Source organism: Coccinella septempunctata, chromosome 2, assembly GCF_907165205.1.
Source record: "Coccinella septempunctata chromosome 2, icCocSept1.1, whole genome shotgun sequence".
Lineage (NCBI taxonomy): Eukaryota > Metazoa > Arthropoda > Insecta > Coleoptera > Coccinellidae > Coccinella > Coccinella septempunctata.
Window position 1 is genome coordinate 8,920,731 of NC_058190.1, and position 14,986 is coordinate 8,935,716.

The 14,986-nt window shown below is 34.4% G+C and overlaps 1 protein-coding gene across 1 annotated transcript in view; it reads left to right on the forward strand.

Moving 5' to 3' along the window:
* LOC123306590 (probable ATP-dependent RNA helicase spindle-E) overlaps positions 1–14,986 on the forward strand; it is a 64,206-nt gene extending 49,220 nt beyond the window's left edge. The window contains exons 18-21 of the mRNA XM_044888653.1: positions 1,939–2,212; positions 13,291–13,412; positions 13,522–13,734; positions 14,298–14,986. Of these exons, the coding sequence (XP_044744588.1) occupies positions 1,939–2,212; positions 13,291–13,412; positions 13,522–13,734; positions 14,298–14,436 (748 nt within the window). The 3' untranslated portion in view covers positions 14,437–14,986. The remainder of the gene's footprint in view (positions 1–1,938; positions 2,213–13,290; positions 13,413–13,521; positions 13,735–14,297) is intronic.

Below are 14,986 nucleotides of genomic sequence, written 5' to 3' on the forward strand. Positions count from 1 at the left end.
AATTGCAGGTTAGGTTAGTTTAGATGTTTCTCATGAATTTTCGAATAGTTTTTTCCAAATACAATTAATTAAAATTGTGGCAAAGTTGGTTAAGAGAAACATGCTAATGACATTATCGAAAATATGTACAGTCCCTGGCCATATTATTAGACGCATTGATTCGATGCAAAATCTCAATTAAACACGCTTTGAAATTTGTTATTAGGTTATTGATTTTTGAATTTTGAATTATTAAATTGAATGTATATGTTATATATACTTCATCTATAAATGGTCTTCACATATAATATATCTTATTCAATAAAAAAATATTGATTTATTGATGATTAAACATGAAATTCTAATATTTTGCTGAGCCACCCTGTGTAGCAATGAGAGCTTCATACTATCAATGCAGAATAGTTCGGTTTGCTGCATTCGAAGATGATGATTTCATATGTGGATTATCGAAATAATGTCCGAACCTGCAGAATGCAAGACGTCCACTGGAAGACATAGTGCTGATTCATACTTAAGTACTAATACTACAACATCAAAAATAAATGCCAAATAGAACAATTTAATGAAAGTCGTAGATAAAACTGACATTCTGTTGAAATGAAATTCAAATATTCTGCTTTTTCCTCAGGCAATACCAGTAAATATAAAAAAATCCTCAGTGCGTCTAATAAACGGGCCAGGGACTGTATATTATAAAATTAGGTACTCAGTACAGTACTAAATTAAAGGTTTAATTGACAAACGTTTTTTCCTACTGTATGCTCTTTTTGATATTCCGCTTTATAAGTTTTTATTGATGCAGTAAGTACCTACATAAAATAATAATTACAATAATGGCTTGATCTTCACGATCAAATACATACTCTGAGGAAAACACTTTCGGTACATGAAAAGAGCAGAAGGTGCCAGGGTCAGATTTTCCACTCGATCGAGAAGATTCTTTTTTCAAAAACAGAAAAAAATAATTTAGAGTCACTTATTATAACGAGATTTGCTCCCATTTTCTTCTGAAAAATGTACTGTGAAATGAATATATGTATTTTATATCATTTATAAATGTACAAGTATATGTTTGGAAGTCTCTTCTTCCGTTCGGTCAGTGAGACACAATCATGGACGCTACAATAATTCACCATTTGCAGAAAAAAAGGAAAACTTGTTGAATAATCATAAAATCTGTCATCTCTGCTGGAAAATTCAGCCAACTTCAATTGGTTTGAATCAACATTTCATTTCCGTCTAGCGACACTAGCACATCTATTGAATAAAAATGAGTTGTGTGCTGGCACATGATTTGGGGAACAAAAAATCTGTGGTCTGCAAGCAGCGATCGTTCTCCTTCTCTTTACTCTCCATAGTTTCAAGTAATATGCTGAAACGAAACACTGGTGTGTGCACTTGTCATTTTTTACAAGCATCTACATTGGACATAATCGGGAATATGGTATTAGTTTTGAATGGATTTTCGACTGAGCCAAATTGGAAAAAATGGTAAAGAAAAAAATGGTTTCATTTGACCTCAGGAATCTTCTGTCAAAATATACAACGTGTCCCAAAATTCAACGATGAGCCGGCGCCTTAGGGTGGGCATGGTCATGACTACTCAATTTTTCATTTAATTACAGAATAACTTGTGAAATTCTTCGAAAATTAACACTGGTAGTTTAAAATATTATGAAGGGTGTTAATTTTCGTAGAATTTCATAGGTTATGTTGTAATTAAATAAAAAGTTGGGCTGGATTTTTTTTCTTATTTTTCCTGAAGTAGTTATGACCATGTCCACCTTAACGCGCCGGCTTCTCGTTGAATTTTGGGACACATTGTATGTACAAGTCGAAGACTCACCTAGTATAATTCCTCAAAAAATAAATAAAACGATATCTGAGTTGATGAGAGATAAACACACTTTTTTCATTTTTTATCGCTCAAATTTTCAGGTTAATTGTAGCATGCCAGGTTAAACAGTCAGCTTCCGGGAATAATCTCAACCTACGCCAAACCACTCTGATGCCGAATATTCCTGGTTTTCCATTCCTAATGGCTATGTTATTCTGTCCGCAAATGGAGCCGAAATTGAATCCCAGTACCGGCGGGGTCTCATCGCTGCTTTGTGGCCTAGGTCTGCATGAAAATTCCACCAAGCCGTGCTTTGCTGCTCATGACATGCTGTTGATTCTAGACACCGAAATTAATGAGGAAATTGTGAATTTGGTGAGATTACAAATAATATTTCGAACATTTTCTGCCTTATCGATTAAAAAACACTTGAATGTGGCCTGAAGGATATTTTTAGAATAGCTTGCATCCTTCTGCTAAAAAATATCATATATTTCTTGTTGTGAACAAAGCGTCATTTCAATATGGGGTACAAAGCTTTTTTTAACGGTATATGCTTGAAGAGAGTACCTACTGAAAGTTGGGAAATCGACCTTAACACTTCACATAAAAACACTTCAACTGTTGTTGAAATATGCTTCAAGAGTGTTTCTCTATATAGAATTCAATCCAAGAAAAAATATACCACTTTGTTCTATTCTCATCTTTCAATCTTCACATTATTCAAAAACACGGGCACATTCTGGAAAACATCTTTTCTTCTCATGAATCTTTCCATTTGGAATATTTCATATAGTTATAATTCATTCACTTTTATTTTAGCAGTCGGTTGGCCATGGAAATTTGACACATTTCACTCTGTATAGTACGAAAATGTGGGGTTATGAAGCTTGTCCAAACATTTTTGGGTTTTAAATCAACGCTATGTTGCCCGTTCTACGTAAAAGTTTCTGTTATTACGTATTTTATCACAATGTCGAATCTCTTCGGAAAATATGTGACGAACATAATTGAAGTTTATACAAACTGATTGAAGTCATACCAAATCCAGTTATTTTCATGGAAAATACAAGAGATCAGTGTGATATCATAATATGCACTAGCTTGAGGAGAGTTAATGTTCGTTATCTTCTTTGGCTTACATCATTTGTAGATTTCAAAAATATTAACTCGAAGATGAAATGCAGTGGTTGGGTATGGGTATCTCCCGAAGAAATAAACAGATAATTACAAGAATGTTAAATTCTTCAACAAAAATCATCTTGCATCAATATAAGTAAAATGAATTGAAGCAAGTTTCAAGTTAAGATGAACTTCACCTTTGAACAAAAATTTCACATGAATAAACAAGTAACAGGGTAACTTGCGCTTATTTGTGGCTATTCATCTTAATACATTGATGTAATAATAATAATTATAGGTATTTATTAGTACCTTAAGACATTTACATAGGACAAGTCAAATGAAAAATAGAAGAATCCATTTTAGGGAACTTATTCTCCGATGACATTCATCGGAAATCCTGTAGTAAACTTTTCGCATTAATTCACTCAAACATGAAATTCTCAAATGCCACCACTTTTTTGGGTCTCCCAATAGATGGAAATTCTTTGTTATCTTCTTCATTCACAATCTTTCTGATTGTGGAAATATCCAGCTGAAATATATGTCGTTTAGATTCAGATGAAACATTATATAAATTCTCTCATATTGAATATGTTCGCTACCGACTGACGTATTGTGGATTTTAGAATATCAGGGTATAACTATTTCAATGAGCGGACCTGAATTCTAAATAGCTCTTTCTGAAACCCTGTCTCTTTTTTCAATCACTTTCGGCATTTTTGTAATAAAAATTTATATTAGTTGTGGCAACGGCGTTATGACATTAACGACATTTCATGAGTGCCGACCTTACTCCGTTCTAGTTATAAAAACTTGAGAAAATTATTTCATGGCCAACCGACTGCTAAAATAAATTTGAATGAAGTATAGGTAACTCCGTTTTTGATCTAACTTGTTTGTCAAAATTCTGCCAAGAATTTGATGTGTACTAAACTTTATTTTGAAATGAATTTGAAACATTTTTCGAAGATATCCACTTCCCTTTTCTGTTTTTAGATAGATCACATAATCCAGATTTAAAAACCAGATACTTGCGTAATTTTAGGTTATCTATGGTTATTCCTCTCAAAAAAAAATTAATATTTTTAACGTCAAACTACAATGACAGGTCAATGTCACGAGCACAGATCCCTATGTTTTCGAAATACTGTTGAAATCTGATATGAAATAGATTTCTTTTTAATTTATTACAGGGAAACAATGAATATAGGGCACAGGACATTAGAATATTTCAGGAGAATATAAACGGAAATCTGTTTGCAAGACATAAAAAAATCGTGCGATTCGGTGAACCATTACGTCTGTACCCTCGTAGCCACATTTCGTAGCTACGAGCTCCTATCCATTCCCTAGATAAGTATTCCTTAACAAAGTGTACCTTTGTACGGTGAAAACGAATTTATATTAAGGGTAGAGTTAGGTACTCCCTAAAGCTAAGGGATACTTAGATAGGAGATCGTTGGTGAAAACAGGCATAAGTGTTTGTATGGAAGTTTTCTATTTTTATCTCCTCATACACTTTCGTGTTATCAATGGCTTCCATGCTTATGTGGATTTATCGATAACATAAATTTTGAATTCGAAATATTTTTTTTTTTATTATATTACGTATACAAGCAATCAGAATGTACATTCTATGGGCCTGTTTGCTGGTTCAGAGCTGTAGGCTCCTAAGTGGCGTTATGAGGTCTTATCCAGATAAGTCCTCAGGCATCCTTCAGATCTGCTGGCCAGTTTCTCTTCAGTCGTCTGGTATCTGGGGGTTTGATCAGTGGTCGGATTAGGGCGTTAGGATGGCTTTCGAGTTTTGCGTGATGTCTGCAACTTCTGTCCTGGATGACTTCTTTCACGTATGGGATCTTTAGATCTGTATGGAGCGTTTGGTTCGTAACTTACCAGGGTGCGTTTGTTAACATTCTTAGAATTTTTGATTGGCTTCTCTGTATTATGGAGACATTGGATTTACTTGAACACCCCCAGAGCTCAATTCCATAGGTCCAAATGGGTTTAATGATGGTTTTGTATATGAGGAGTTTGTTTTCCAGAGATAATTTTGATTTTTTACCAATTAGCCAATAAAGCTCCTTGACTTTTAAGTCGACGTGTTTTCTTTTCTTGGTTATATGTTCTTTCCAGGTGAGTCGTTTGTCAAGATGCATGCCCAGGTATTTTGTAGATGTGGATTCCGGTAGCTGGATATTATTGAATTGTATCCTAGGACATTGTTCCTTGCGAAGAGAGAAATTAACTTGTACTGATTTTGTCTCATTGATTTTTATTCTCCACTTGTTGGACCATTTTTGAATTTCTAGGAGGTGGTTCTGAAGCATTTGAGAAGCTATATTTGGATCTTCATGGCTTGCTAATATAGCAGTATCATCAGCGAATGTACCAGTTGTTGTTTCTGTTGGTAGGTCGGCTGTGTATAACAAGTACAATAGAGGGCCCAGGACACTTCCTCGCGGAACTCCAGATGTTATAGGGAGATAGTCTGTGATGTTGTCGTTTACTTTGACCCTGAATTTCCTTTCACCCTGAATTTCCTTTCAGTAATATAGGATTGTAGTAGATTGAAGTAGATTGATGGTAGGAGCTTTTTTATTTTGAATAGCAAGCCAGGATGCCAAACTTTATCAAAAGCTTGGCCGACATCCAAAAACACTGATATACAGTATTTCTTTTCTTCAAGTGCTTTATTCACCTCTTGAGTGACTCTGTGGACTTGCTGCACTGTCGAATGCTCTGACCGGAAGCCAAACTGATGAAGTGGAATCCACTCTTCTGTATTTGGGTCATTCTTTATTCTTCGAAGGACCAGTTTTTCGAGAATTTTCGAGACAACAGGTAGCAAGCTGATTGGACGGTAAGAGGTAACACAGTTTGGGTCTTTTCCTGGTTTTAGTATCATGATTATTTCCGCAGCTTTAAAGTGTTCTGGCCAGTAGCTTTGGATGATGATGGCGTTGAATATAATCATGAGTTGGGCAATTCCTCTTTCTGGTAGCTCTTTGATCATTTTTGGACTGATTTTATCCACTCCAGAAGCTTTTTTTACGTTTAGGTGGTTAATTTCAGATTTTACTTCGCAGTATTTGAAAGGTCTAATGAATCTTGTTCTATCAGATGTTTCTGTAGTTCTCTGTCAATTTCGCTGTCCATAGTATTGCTGTTTGCAGTAAATACCTTGGCTAGATGGTCTGCAAAAAGTCTGGCCTTTTCTCCATCACTTCTGGCCCAGTTGGAATCTGACTGGTTACGTAAGGGTGGAATGTGTATTATTGGCCTCTTGCGGTTTTTTATTGGTCTCCAAATGGAGTTGTCAAATCTGTTCAGGTTCGAAACATATTCATAGAAGGATGCTTCTTTTGCCTCATTAATTTTAGCCTTCAGTCGGTTGGTCACTCGGTTCAGGTTGTTCTTGTCAACTGGAGAATGTGTTGAATGCCATATTGCTCTTGCTCTTCTTTTGTGCGCTATAAGTTCTTTGATTTCTGTTGGGATGTGGTAGATTTTATTTGGCTGGGCTATTGTTGGAGTTGCCTCCTCAATAGCTTTAGTGATCACGTTGTTGAATGTGCTTAGAGCTTCTTCTATGTCTTTCTGAGTTTTGAGACTTATTCCCCGAGGTAAATCGTCTTCAATTTTTGTTCGATACTTATCCCAATCTGTTTTTCTATTGTGTTGTCTGGTGGTGTGTTTTCTGTAGATAATAAAGCTGCTAAATGTCGCTATTTTTGGTGAGTGATCTGAAGACAGGTCAAAACTAGATTTTACATCCATGTTTGTTGAAGAAATGCCATTAGTAACAAATAAATCCAGAAGATCAGGAATTTTCTTTGGGTCGGTTGGCCAATAAGTGGGTGACCCTGTCGATAAGAAGGAATAGCCTTTTTGTTCTGCAAGACTTACTAGTTGCCTTCCTTTTGGAGTTGTCAACCGGGAGCCATATGTGGTATGTTTGCTGTTGAAGTCTCCACCTGCTATAAATTTAGAGTCCAACGTAGAAAAGAAGTCATCAAATTGTTCTTTTTTGATGCTGTGTCGTGGCGGACAGTAGACTGCTGCAATTGTGAGATTATAAGATAACGATTGTACTCTTATTGTTGTGGCTTGTAGAAATTCTTTTTCGTACTTCGGCAGTTCTTCATGTTTTATGGTGTTTTTTATCACAATTGCAGTACCTGCATGGGCTGTTTTGTCTAGATGGTTGGTGGTGTAAGTTTTGTACTGTGGTATGTTGAAGTATGATTTTTCAGTAAAATGTGTTTCACTCACCAGTAAGACATCTATCGAGTTATTATGAAGGAAAATTTCTACTTTATTCTTATGTTGTAGAAGGCCATTGGCATTCCATTCTGCAACTTTTATTATGTTATTGAATTTTATTTATGAGCGTTGTCAATATATTCATTATCATACTGTTTTGTTGGATTATTTGCTGGAACATAGCTTTGAATTCCTCAAGAAAATGATTCATGGTGTCGTTGATATTTCCTAGTTGCTCCCTGTTGTTGTTGACCGCATCTGCATAGCTTTTCCTGGGTTGTGTATAATTCTGAGAAGTTCTTGTTTGTTCGTGTTGATTTTGTTGGGTTTTTGGATATTGGTCATATTGTGTTTGCGTTATTGAAGTTGTATTATTATCGGTTGTTAACTTTTTGTTTTGTTGGATATTTAGTCTGTTATTTGTATTTTGTTTAGTTTTCATAAGGTTGTTATAGAATTCACAACCTTTGTAATTTGCAGGGTGGGCTCCACCATATAAACAGCACGTTGCTGGAGAGTCTCGGCTTTTCTTGCATGCAGTTGTGTTATGTGGTCCTCCACATTTCACACAGAGGAATGGTCTGTTACAATATGTCTTGTGTGGCCATATTGTTGGCACCTTGTGCATTGGGTGATTCCTTTCGATTTCCTCGGTGGTTCTATTTTTATTGCTCTGTTACTCAGGTACTGTATTTTATACTCATCTTTATTATTTGGGGCTGGTTCCAAGTCCACAAAAAAGATATTTAGTGGTTCTTTTGTTGACCTGTGTCTATCATTCATTATATTCCTTGTTCTGTGTCCAGAGTTTTCTAATTCCTGCTTGATTTCATTTACATCAGTTGTGTGATGTAAGTTTTTTATCACTATCCTGAAAGCTCTCTCATCTTTGGGTTGGTATGTATGATGGATAACATTATTGTCGCGCATAAATTCTATAAATTTTCTGTAAATTTCTGGTGTTATGCTATTTACTTTGATAGTATTGTCGGGCAAGCATTTCGTGGTATACTGATCATCTTCTGCTACGCTTTTTAGTTTTTTGGCCATTTCAGGGTAGTGAACTACCCCGTAAATGAATATTGGGGGTGGTTTCGGAATTTTCTCTGAAGCGGCATCATTTCTTGTTGTAGTTGTTTCGTCGACACTCTTTAGAACATCGAATCTATTTTGGATTGTAATGTTGTTGTTGTTTTTGTTGTTAATTTTTCTCCTCTTTGTTGGCGCCGACCTTACTGATTGTCATGGATTTTCTTCAGACTTATTTGTCTCAAATCCTAGAAATTCTTCTGAACTTGTTGATGACGTTCTCACTATGTAGGAATTGTTTGTTTTTGTTTGTGTTCGATTAAGGTTAATAAGAATATCTTCTAACGTACTTGAGTTCTGTGATTGGTCACAGAATTGTTCGGTTGACGTATCCATGCTCATATTGAGTAATTTGGCGGCACGCCAATGAATAAAGTGAACAGACGTTATCTGGATTCAAGAAATCCAGACCATCTGTTTCGATTGTTTGTTTTCTTTCACTTTCGAGTCTTTTTTCTCACTGTTGTTTTTGAACTTGTAGTGTCTTTTCTCACTATTGTTCACAACGTTTGAAACGTTTTCTCACTTGTTCTTAACTTCAATCGTTACTGGATCGAAATTATTATTTTTCACTTCTCGAATTACACGATTTGCGATTAATTTTCCCGGACCGTCGTGAATTACGACCGACCTGCGCTCAGTCCACCACATACGAATTCGAAATATGCAACTATTTTGTTAAAGTATTTCTACTGAATCTAACACCTGCTTCCATTTCATTGTAGACATGTATATACAGTATACAGGCGAGGTTTTTTTTTTGACAGAATTTACAAGTCATCAAAATAAGTCATTTTACCAACAATTGCCTTTATAATATATTCAAGATGGCTGAGCTACAACCCATAGAATTTTGATATAATTTCGTTAAAAAATGTCAAGTACGTTGACAAATTACTATTATTATTATTATCCTATTTTATCCCATTTTTACGATGATTGTTGGAGGGTTCGAACAAGAAGAAGATTGTGATGCCCATTGTGATGCCCATTGTGAAAAAATTTGTGAATAATTCAGACGAATTTCATTGCGTGAGATTTTGAACTAATCTATTTTTTTACACTTGTGTCCTAAGTCTTTTTCTGTCAGTTGGTACCGAAATAAGCCATTTCATAAAATCGTATTAGTTACTAAATAAAGTGAAAAATTCGGCAATCCTAAGTTTCTATTTTCATTTCCACGTAAAAATCGAACAGGACAATATCCTGAAAGAAACCACATGTTCACAAATTATCTAGGGTCGTATTAGGATCTAATTCAGTAATCATTTTCAATTTTTTTCTCAACTTTGTCATTTTGAAAGTTTTTTTAGGTAATTTTTGGTGAAACGCTTTATTTTGACCAGTTCTACCTTCTGTTAAAAAAAGTCTTATCTTTAAATACATCCTATATTCAAGACAGTTCTTTTCATAATAAATAATCATAAACTATTTCGGCCCTCCTTGACCTCATCAGAGTGAGGGGATCTGTTCAAAATCGGGGGTGCTATGATTTTGTAAAAAAAGTGTAGTGGACTGTATGACGAGATAATTGAGTTGAAGATGATATGAAAACATTTATTGTATATCGTTCACAATCATAAAATGAAGAAGTCACCTGCATGAATTAAGCTGATACAGTAATAAAAAACAAATATTAACAACATCTATAGACTCAGAGAGACATTATTCAACTAAAAGCAGAGATAATCCAGAGCAATTCAAATGAGAAGTCACTTGAAGTCAGACTTAGCGTTTTCAGTGAAAGAGCAAACAATGAAAATTAATTGCGAGAGCCTCTTCATTCCATCAGAAGGTTAGAATAATGAATTTTAATGAAATAGGCCAAGATGTTAACTACATTGTCTAAGTCTGATCATCAGTGAGAGATCAATACATTAAATGTGAGTTGACCAATAATTATGATTTGCCTATGAGCAGTGCATGAATCGTATAAGTTAAATGAGAAAAGCAAAATTAATCTGCGAAGTGCTAGAATAATATGTATAATGAAATGAGAAGATCAAAAATAATTAATAAAATGAGAAGAACAATCATAATTAATCTGAGAAGAGCAAGAATAGTAAAATTATTATGCATTACGTTGGACTTGAAGAGTGCAAAGACTTATCAATGAATATAACATATACAGAGACGGACTGCTTACAAGTAAGCACGATTAGAACGTCCATCAGAAGAACAGAAGATACAATTGATAAATTATGAGAGGTGCAGATAGAGAGAATACTAATGAGGGAAACCACTAATCGTTGGTTTCGAGAAGTGCAGAAGGGTGAAATATAACATGGATATCGAGCAAGATAAATGAAGGTGAGAATGTATCATGAGAGTTTGAGTTACAATGAGTAGATCATACCAAATGAGTGTGCACAATTACCAGAACAGGCCTTTGAGGGTGGAGCCAGGGACGAGAGTGTATCAACCTTGTATCATGGTTTACCATTGATCGTTGAACCATAGTTGAGAACTTCACATCGTGTTCAGAAGGAAAACTACTAAATCCAGGGTCCACCCTGGAGAAAATGAGGAGGATTCATTCATCTCAACAGTAATCTGTCATATGTAATTGAGCAGGCAACAGAGTTGACTGAGAAATGAAATAAACTGGATTAAAATAAAAGAGATTGAGAAGACAGTAAATCAGTATTCATCATCAATGAAAAAGACTTGAGAAGCTTCAGTTCTGGTGCTACATACCCATTTTCATGTGAGAAGCTAGAGAGGTCTGAAAATCTATGTAAATTATAAAATATAATAAAATACATATTCCTGAGAAGGCATTTAATCGAGTTGTCTTGTGTGGCCTTGCTATTGAGCAGTACTGGAAAGGATTATAAATCTGTTTGAAGATTCTGAAATATCTTGCACGTGGACTATTTCATCAGAATGAAAAGATCATGAAAATGGTTAAATTAATAATTCTGAGAACACTGTGCTTACATTACCTTATGAGTTGAACAATTCAGCAACAGAATTGGCTGAGAAGACTTGAAATAATATTAATTTGATGAGATGAACAATGAAAGAGGTTTACAAATCTAAATGTGAACAATGCGAGAATTCCACAGAGTTAACAAAGGGAATGATAAGGAAATCTGTAGTGTAGTGTAGTGGGGCTGCTGCCCCGTTCAATTAGCGCACCGCAGAATCGGGGTACTATACGTAGTCACCGGAGCTGGTCAGGAGTGTCGACTAGAGAAAGATCGGAGGGGGACTTCCCTCAATTTTTAACACGATCATTAAATGAATGAAACACACGGAAAGTTTATTAAAACTGCCAAACATTTATTTTCACAATTGTTAGTTTCAGATAACGAAATGTTAATTATTTTCAACATGAGTTGAGTAATACACTCTAACTAAATGGATAATTCACGGATAAAAGAACATGTTCTAACTCATGATCCTAATCCAATCTAATCTAATCTTCTCAAAAATTATATTTCCTTGAGAAATTATATAATCACTTGATATCACAGTTCTAGAGATATCATTGGAAATGTTTTGTGATATGTATGGACTTTAATAAAGAACAATCTAGTAATCCTCGAGGTACCAACAGCAGGCAAGGCACATGAGCAACCAGATGTACTAGAAGCTGAGTTTTCTAGTGAAATAGAGGCATTTAATTTCATAGGACTCATCTTCAAAGCAGCACATTTATGTTTCGACACATCTTTGGTTAGGGTGACCAGACGTCCGTCATTGTGACGGACAGTCCGTCAATCGTCCAAGAAGTCACTGGAAAACGTCCGTCAAAATTAATTCAGTATTTTTCTCAAAATTATTTGAGATGGATATTAAAAAAAGAAAGTGTAAATTTATGGAAGATCGTTCGAAAGAATTTCCATTTTTTTAAACACAAAACTTGATTCTGAAGTCCAATGTACGAAGTGTTTGGGTCAATTCAGATTGCATTTGGAGGAAGCAGAGATATTGTACAGCATGTTTCAATATACGAACATATAAAAATGTTTAATGCAGCAGCGTCTTCCTCCCTGACCAAATATTTGAGACATTCAAATTTTGGGGATTAAGCAGCTTCTCTAGCAACGCCTGAAACCCTCTTCTCATTCCACAGCGTAATGCACAACCATTATATTAATATTATTAATCTTTCGTTTTTGTGTTGTAATAAACTTTTATTATTTCTTTATTTTCAATAAATTAATAAATTTTTTTTTCGCCATACGTTGTTGGAAACATATAGAGGTTGAGTCTTAGACTGGTACAAATATTTTACAGTATATTCTTGAGGTCAAAAGAAACACTTTTTTCCTTTACCGTTTTTTCCGAATCGGCTCGGTTTCAAAGATACAGGTTGTTGAAAAATATAAAAAATGTTTTTTCTAGTTCTCACTAACTGAATGCAACTCTTTTTGAAAGATCCACAGATGTCATAGATTCATTTAGTTATTCTGAAGGTAATTTTGCTTTTCCAGGAGTGGCACAGCTCATTATGAAAACTTAAAATGGCTATATCTTCTTATCAGGGCAGAATCGGAAAAGATGGTACAGGAAAAAAGTGTTTCTTTTGATCTCAAGAATCTACTGTTGAAATATTTTTACGATTCAAAGACTCGGCCTGTATATATAAATCAGGTCCGTACTCACCTTGCTCCTTAGATTAATAACTCAGTGCGAAAAACAGTAAAAACACACAAATAATATGAAAATAATAAATCAGTTTATTGTTTATCAAGAATACATTTGTTAGAACAACGTAAAGAAATGTCCGCCATTAACGGTCGAAATAGACTTCTGCAACACTGTGGTGTATAATGTCACTGTAGTTTCGTTTCTTAGTATGGAAGTTTCCAATCTATATCTCTCCAAGTTTATTTTCACGATGACACGTGACATCGAAATTGAGAAACCCTATACACTAGACATGCATAATACATACTATCAAAGTGTGAATTTTCGATTTTATTTGAATATTAGATTTTTGATAAATACCTTGCTTTTTTCAGATTAATGAGATCCGTTTCACCATGAATACTCTAATTAATCTGATGAGAAACGTGTATGAGTTGGATGATCGTTTCGATCAAATAGAGCAGTATCAAAGATCCATAAAAACAAAAATTTTTCAGTAAGTATGAGTATTTTGGCATCTGTACATTAGTTGCAATGCATTTCATACTTCAAATTCGAAATGGGTGACTAAAATTGTACTTAAATATCGTTATTCCTCTTCACAGACTTCTAAAGAAAAAATTGAGAAAGATAGCACCGTTTTACAACACGAATCTCAATATTTGGAAGAATCATCCAGCTGGCGTAGAAATTCTCAATCCACCGCTAACAGAGGATTTGCTATGGCCTCTTCATTGGTTCATTAAAGTGAAACAAGTAGATGAAAAGGTCCTTGAAATTTGTGCCAATCTAGAAAAAATGGACATGATGGCTAAGAAGTGAGTAAGATTATGTTATGCATATAGGGCGACCAAATTATCATATTCAGACATTATCTTGCTTATTAAAAATATTTAAAAAAAAATGAAAGAACTACTTTGAATGACATCGAAGTACCCCCCTAATGATTAATGAAATTTATTACATTTGACAACCCTGTGGTTGTCCCCACTGCCGCGGGAGTGCGCTGCATGTAAACCGGGTGTTATGTCTGAGGAATGAAGTAGAGAACTCTTCGCTTATTTTTCATTCTCCAACGACTTTCGTGCCTTCCCTTGGGTCAACGACAACAATACTTTGGATTTCAAAAGAAATCCATCATCATGGACATCGACATTTACATCAACATCATTGTGAACGGACACTTTTTCAATTTAACTGAAAGTAGAACGTTTTATGTCTGTTATACCTCTCTATAGTGTATATACTCTTTATATTATACTCTAACCGCTCAATAATCCTCAATCTGTATGTAGAGATAGCTCAAGCAGTAACTCAACCAACTCGACTGTTTGAAATCACTTGTAATGAATAATGTTTTTTAAAGACAACTATTTTTCAGGGTAATACCATTTGAGGACATCACATGTCTATTGTGTAGGGTTAGTTACATCTGTCTAATGAAACTGAGGATGCACCTTATTTCTCCTTCACACAAACTCGCACACGAAAATTTGAAAAGTAATCATAATATAGGTTAAGTACAATAATTTATCAATCGATAAATGTGTTTTTTATCTTTTGTTGATAGTTATCGCTTGTATCAAGTTGATATATTTCAGGAGTTTTCTGTTTATTCAGAATCGATATTATGTTAATTTTTCTCGATATTTTAAAAATATCAATTTCTACATTTTTTCTCATTAGTTCATTAAAATAATCTTGCTATTATAATTGACACTGGCCAAGGAAAGTGTATCTAGTAATGTATCATCTACTTTCGAACTTCCATGTATTTGATGTTTCTGTATCAGAAGATAATTATTTTTTATAGTCTGCATTCCATTAATATTATTTTAATTTTCAATTGTCTTACAAAAAAAAACAAGAAGGTCGATATAATGAAACATATATGTTGAAATGATTTGATATTTTAATTAATGAAGATATCACAATTTTAAATGTAGTAATGGATATCAAACGTGACTATAATTTTACCATGTTTTACTGTACCTTTCAGTTAACAAAAATATTATTCTGTTATTATTTTAAATCTGTTTCAGTTTTACAAAAATAAAATGTTTTTTAATT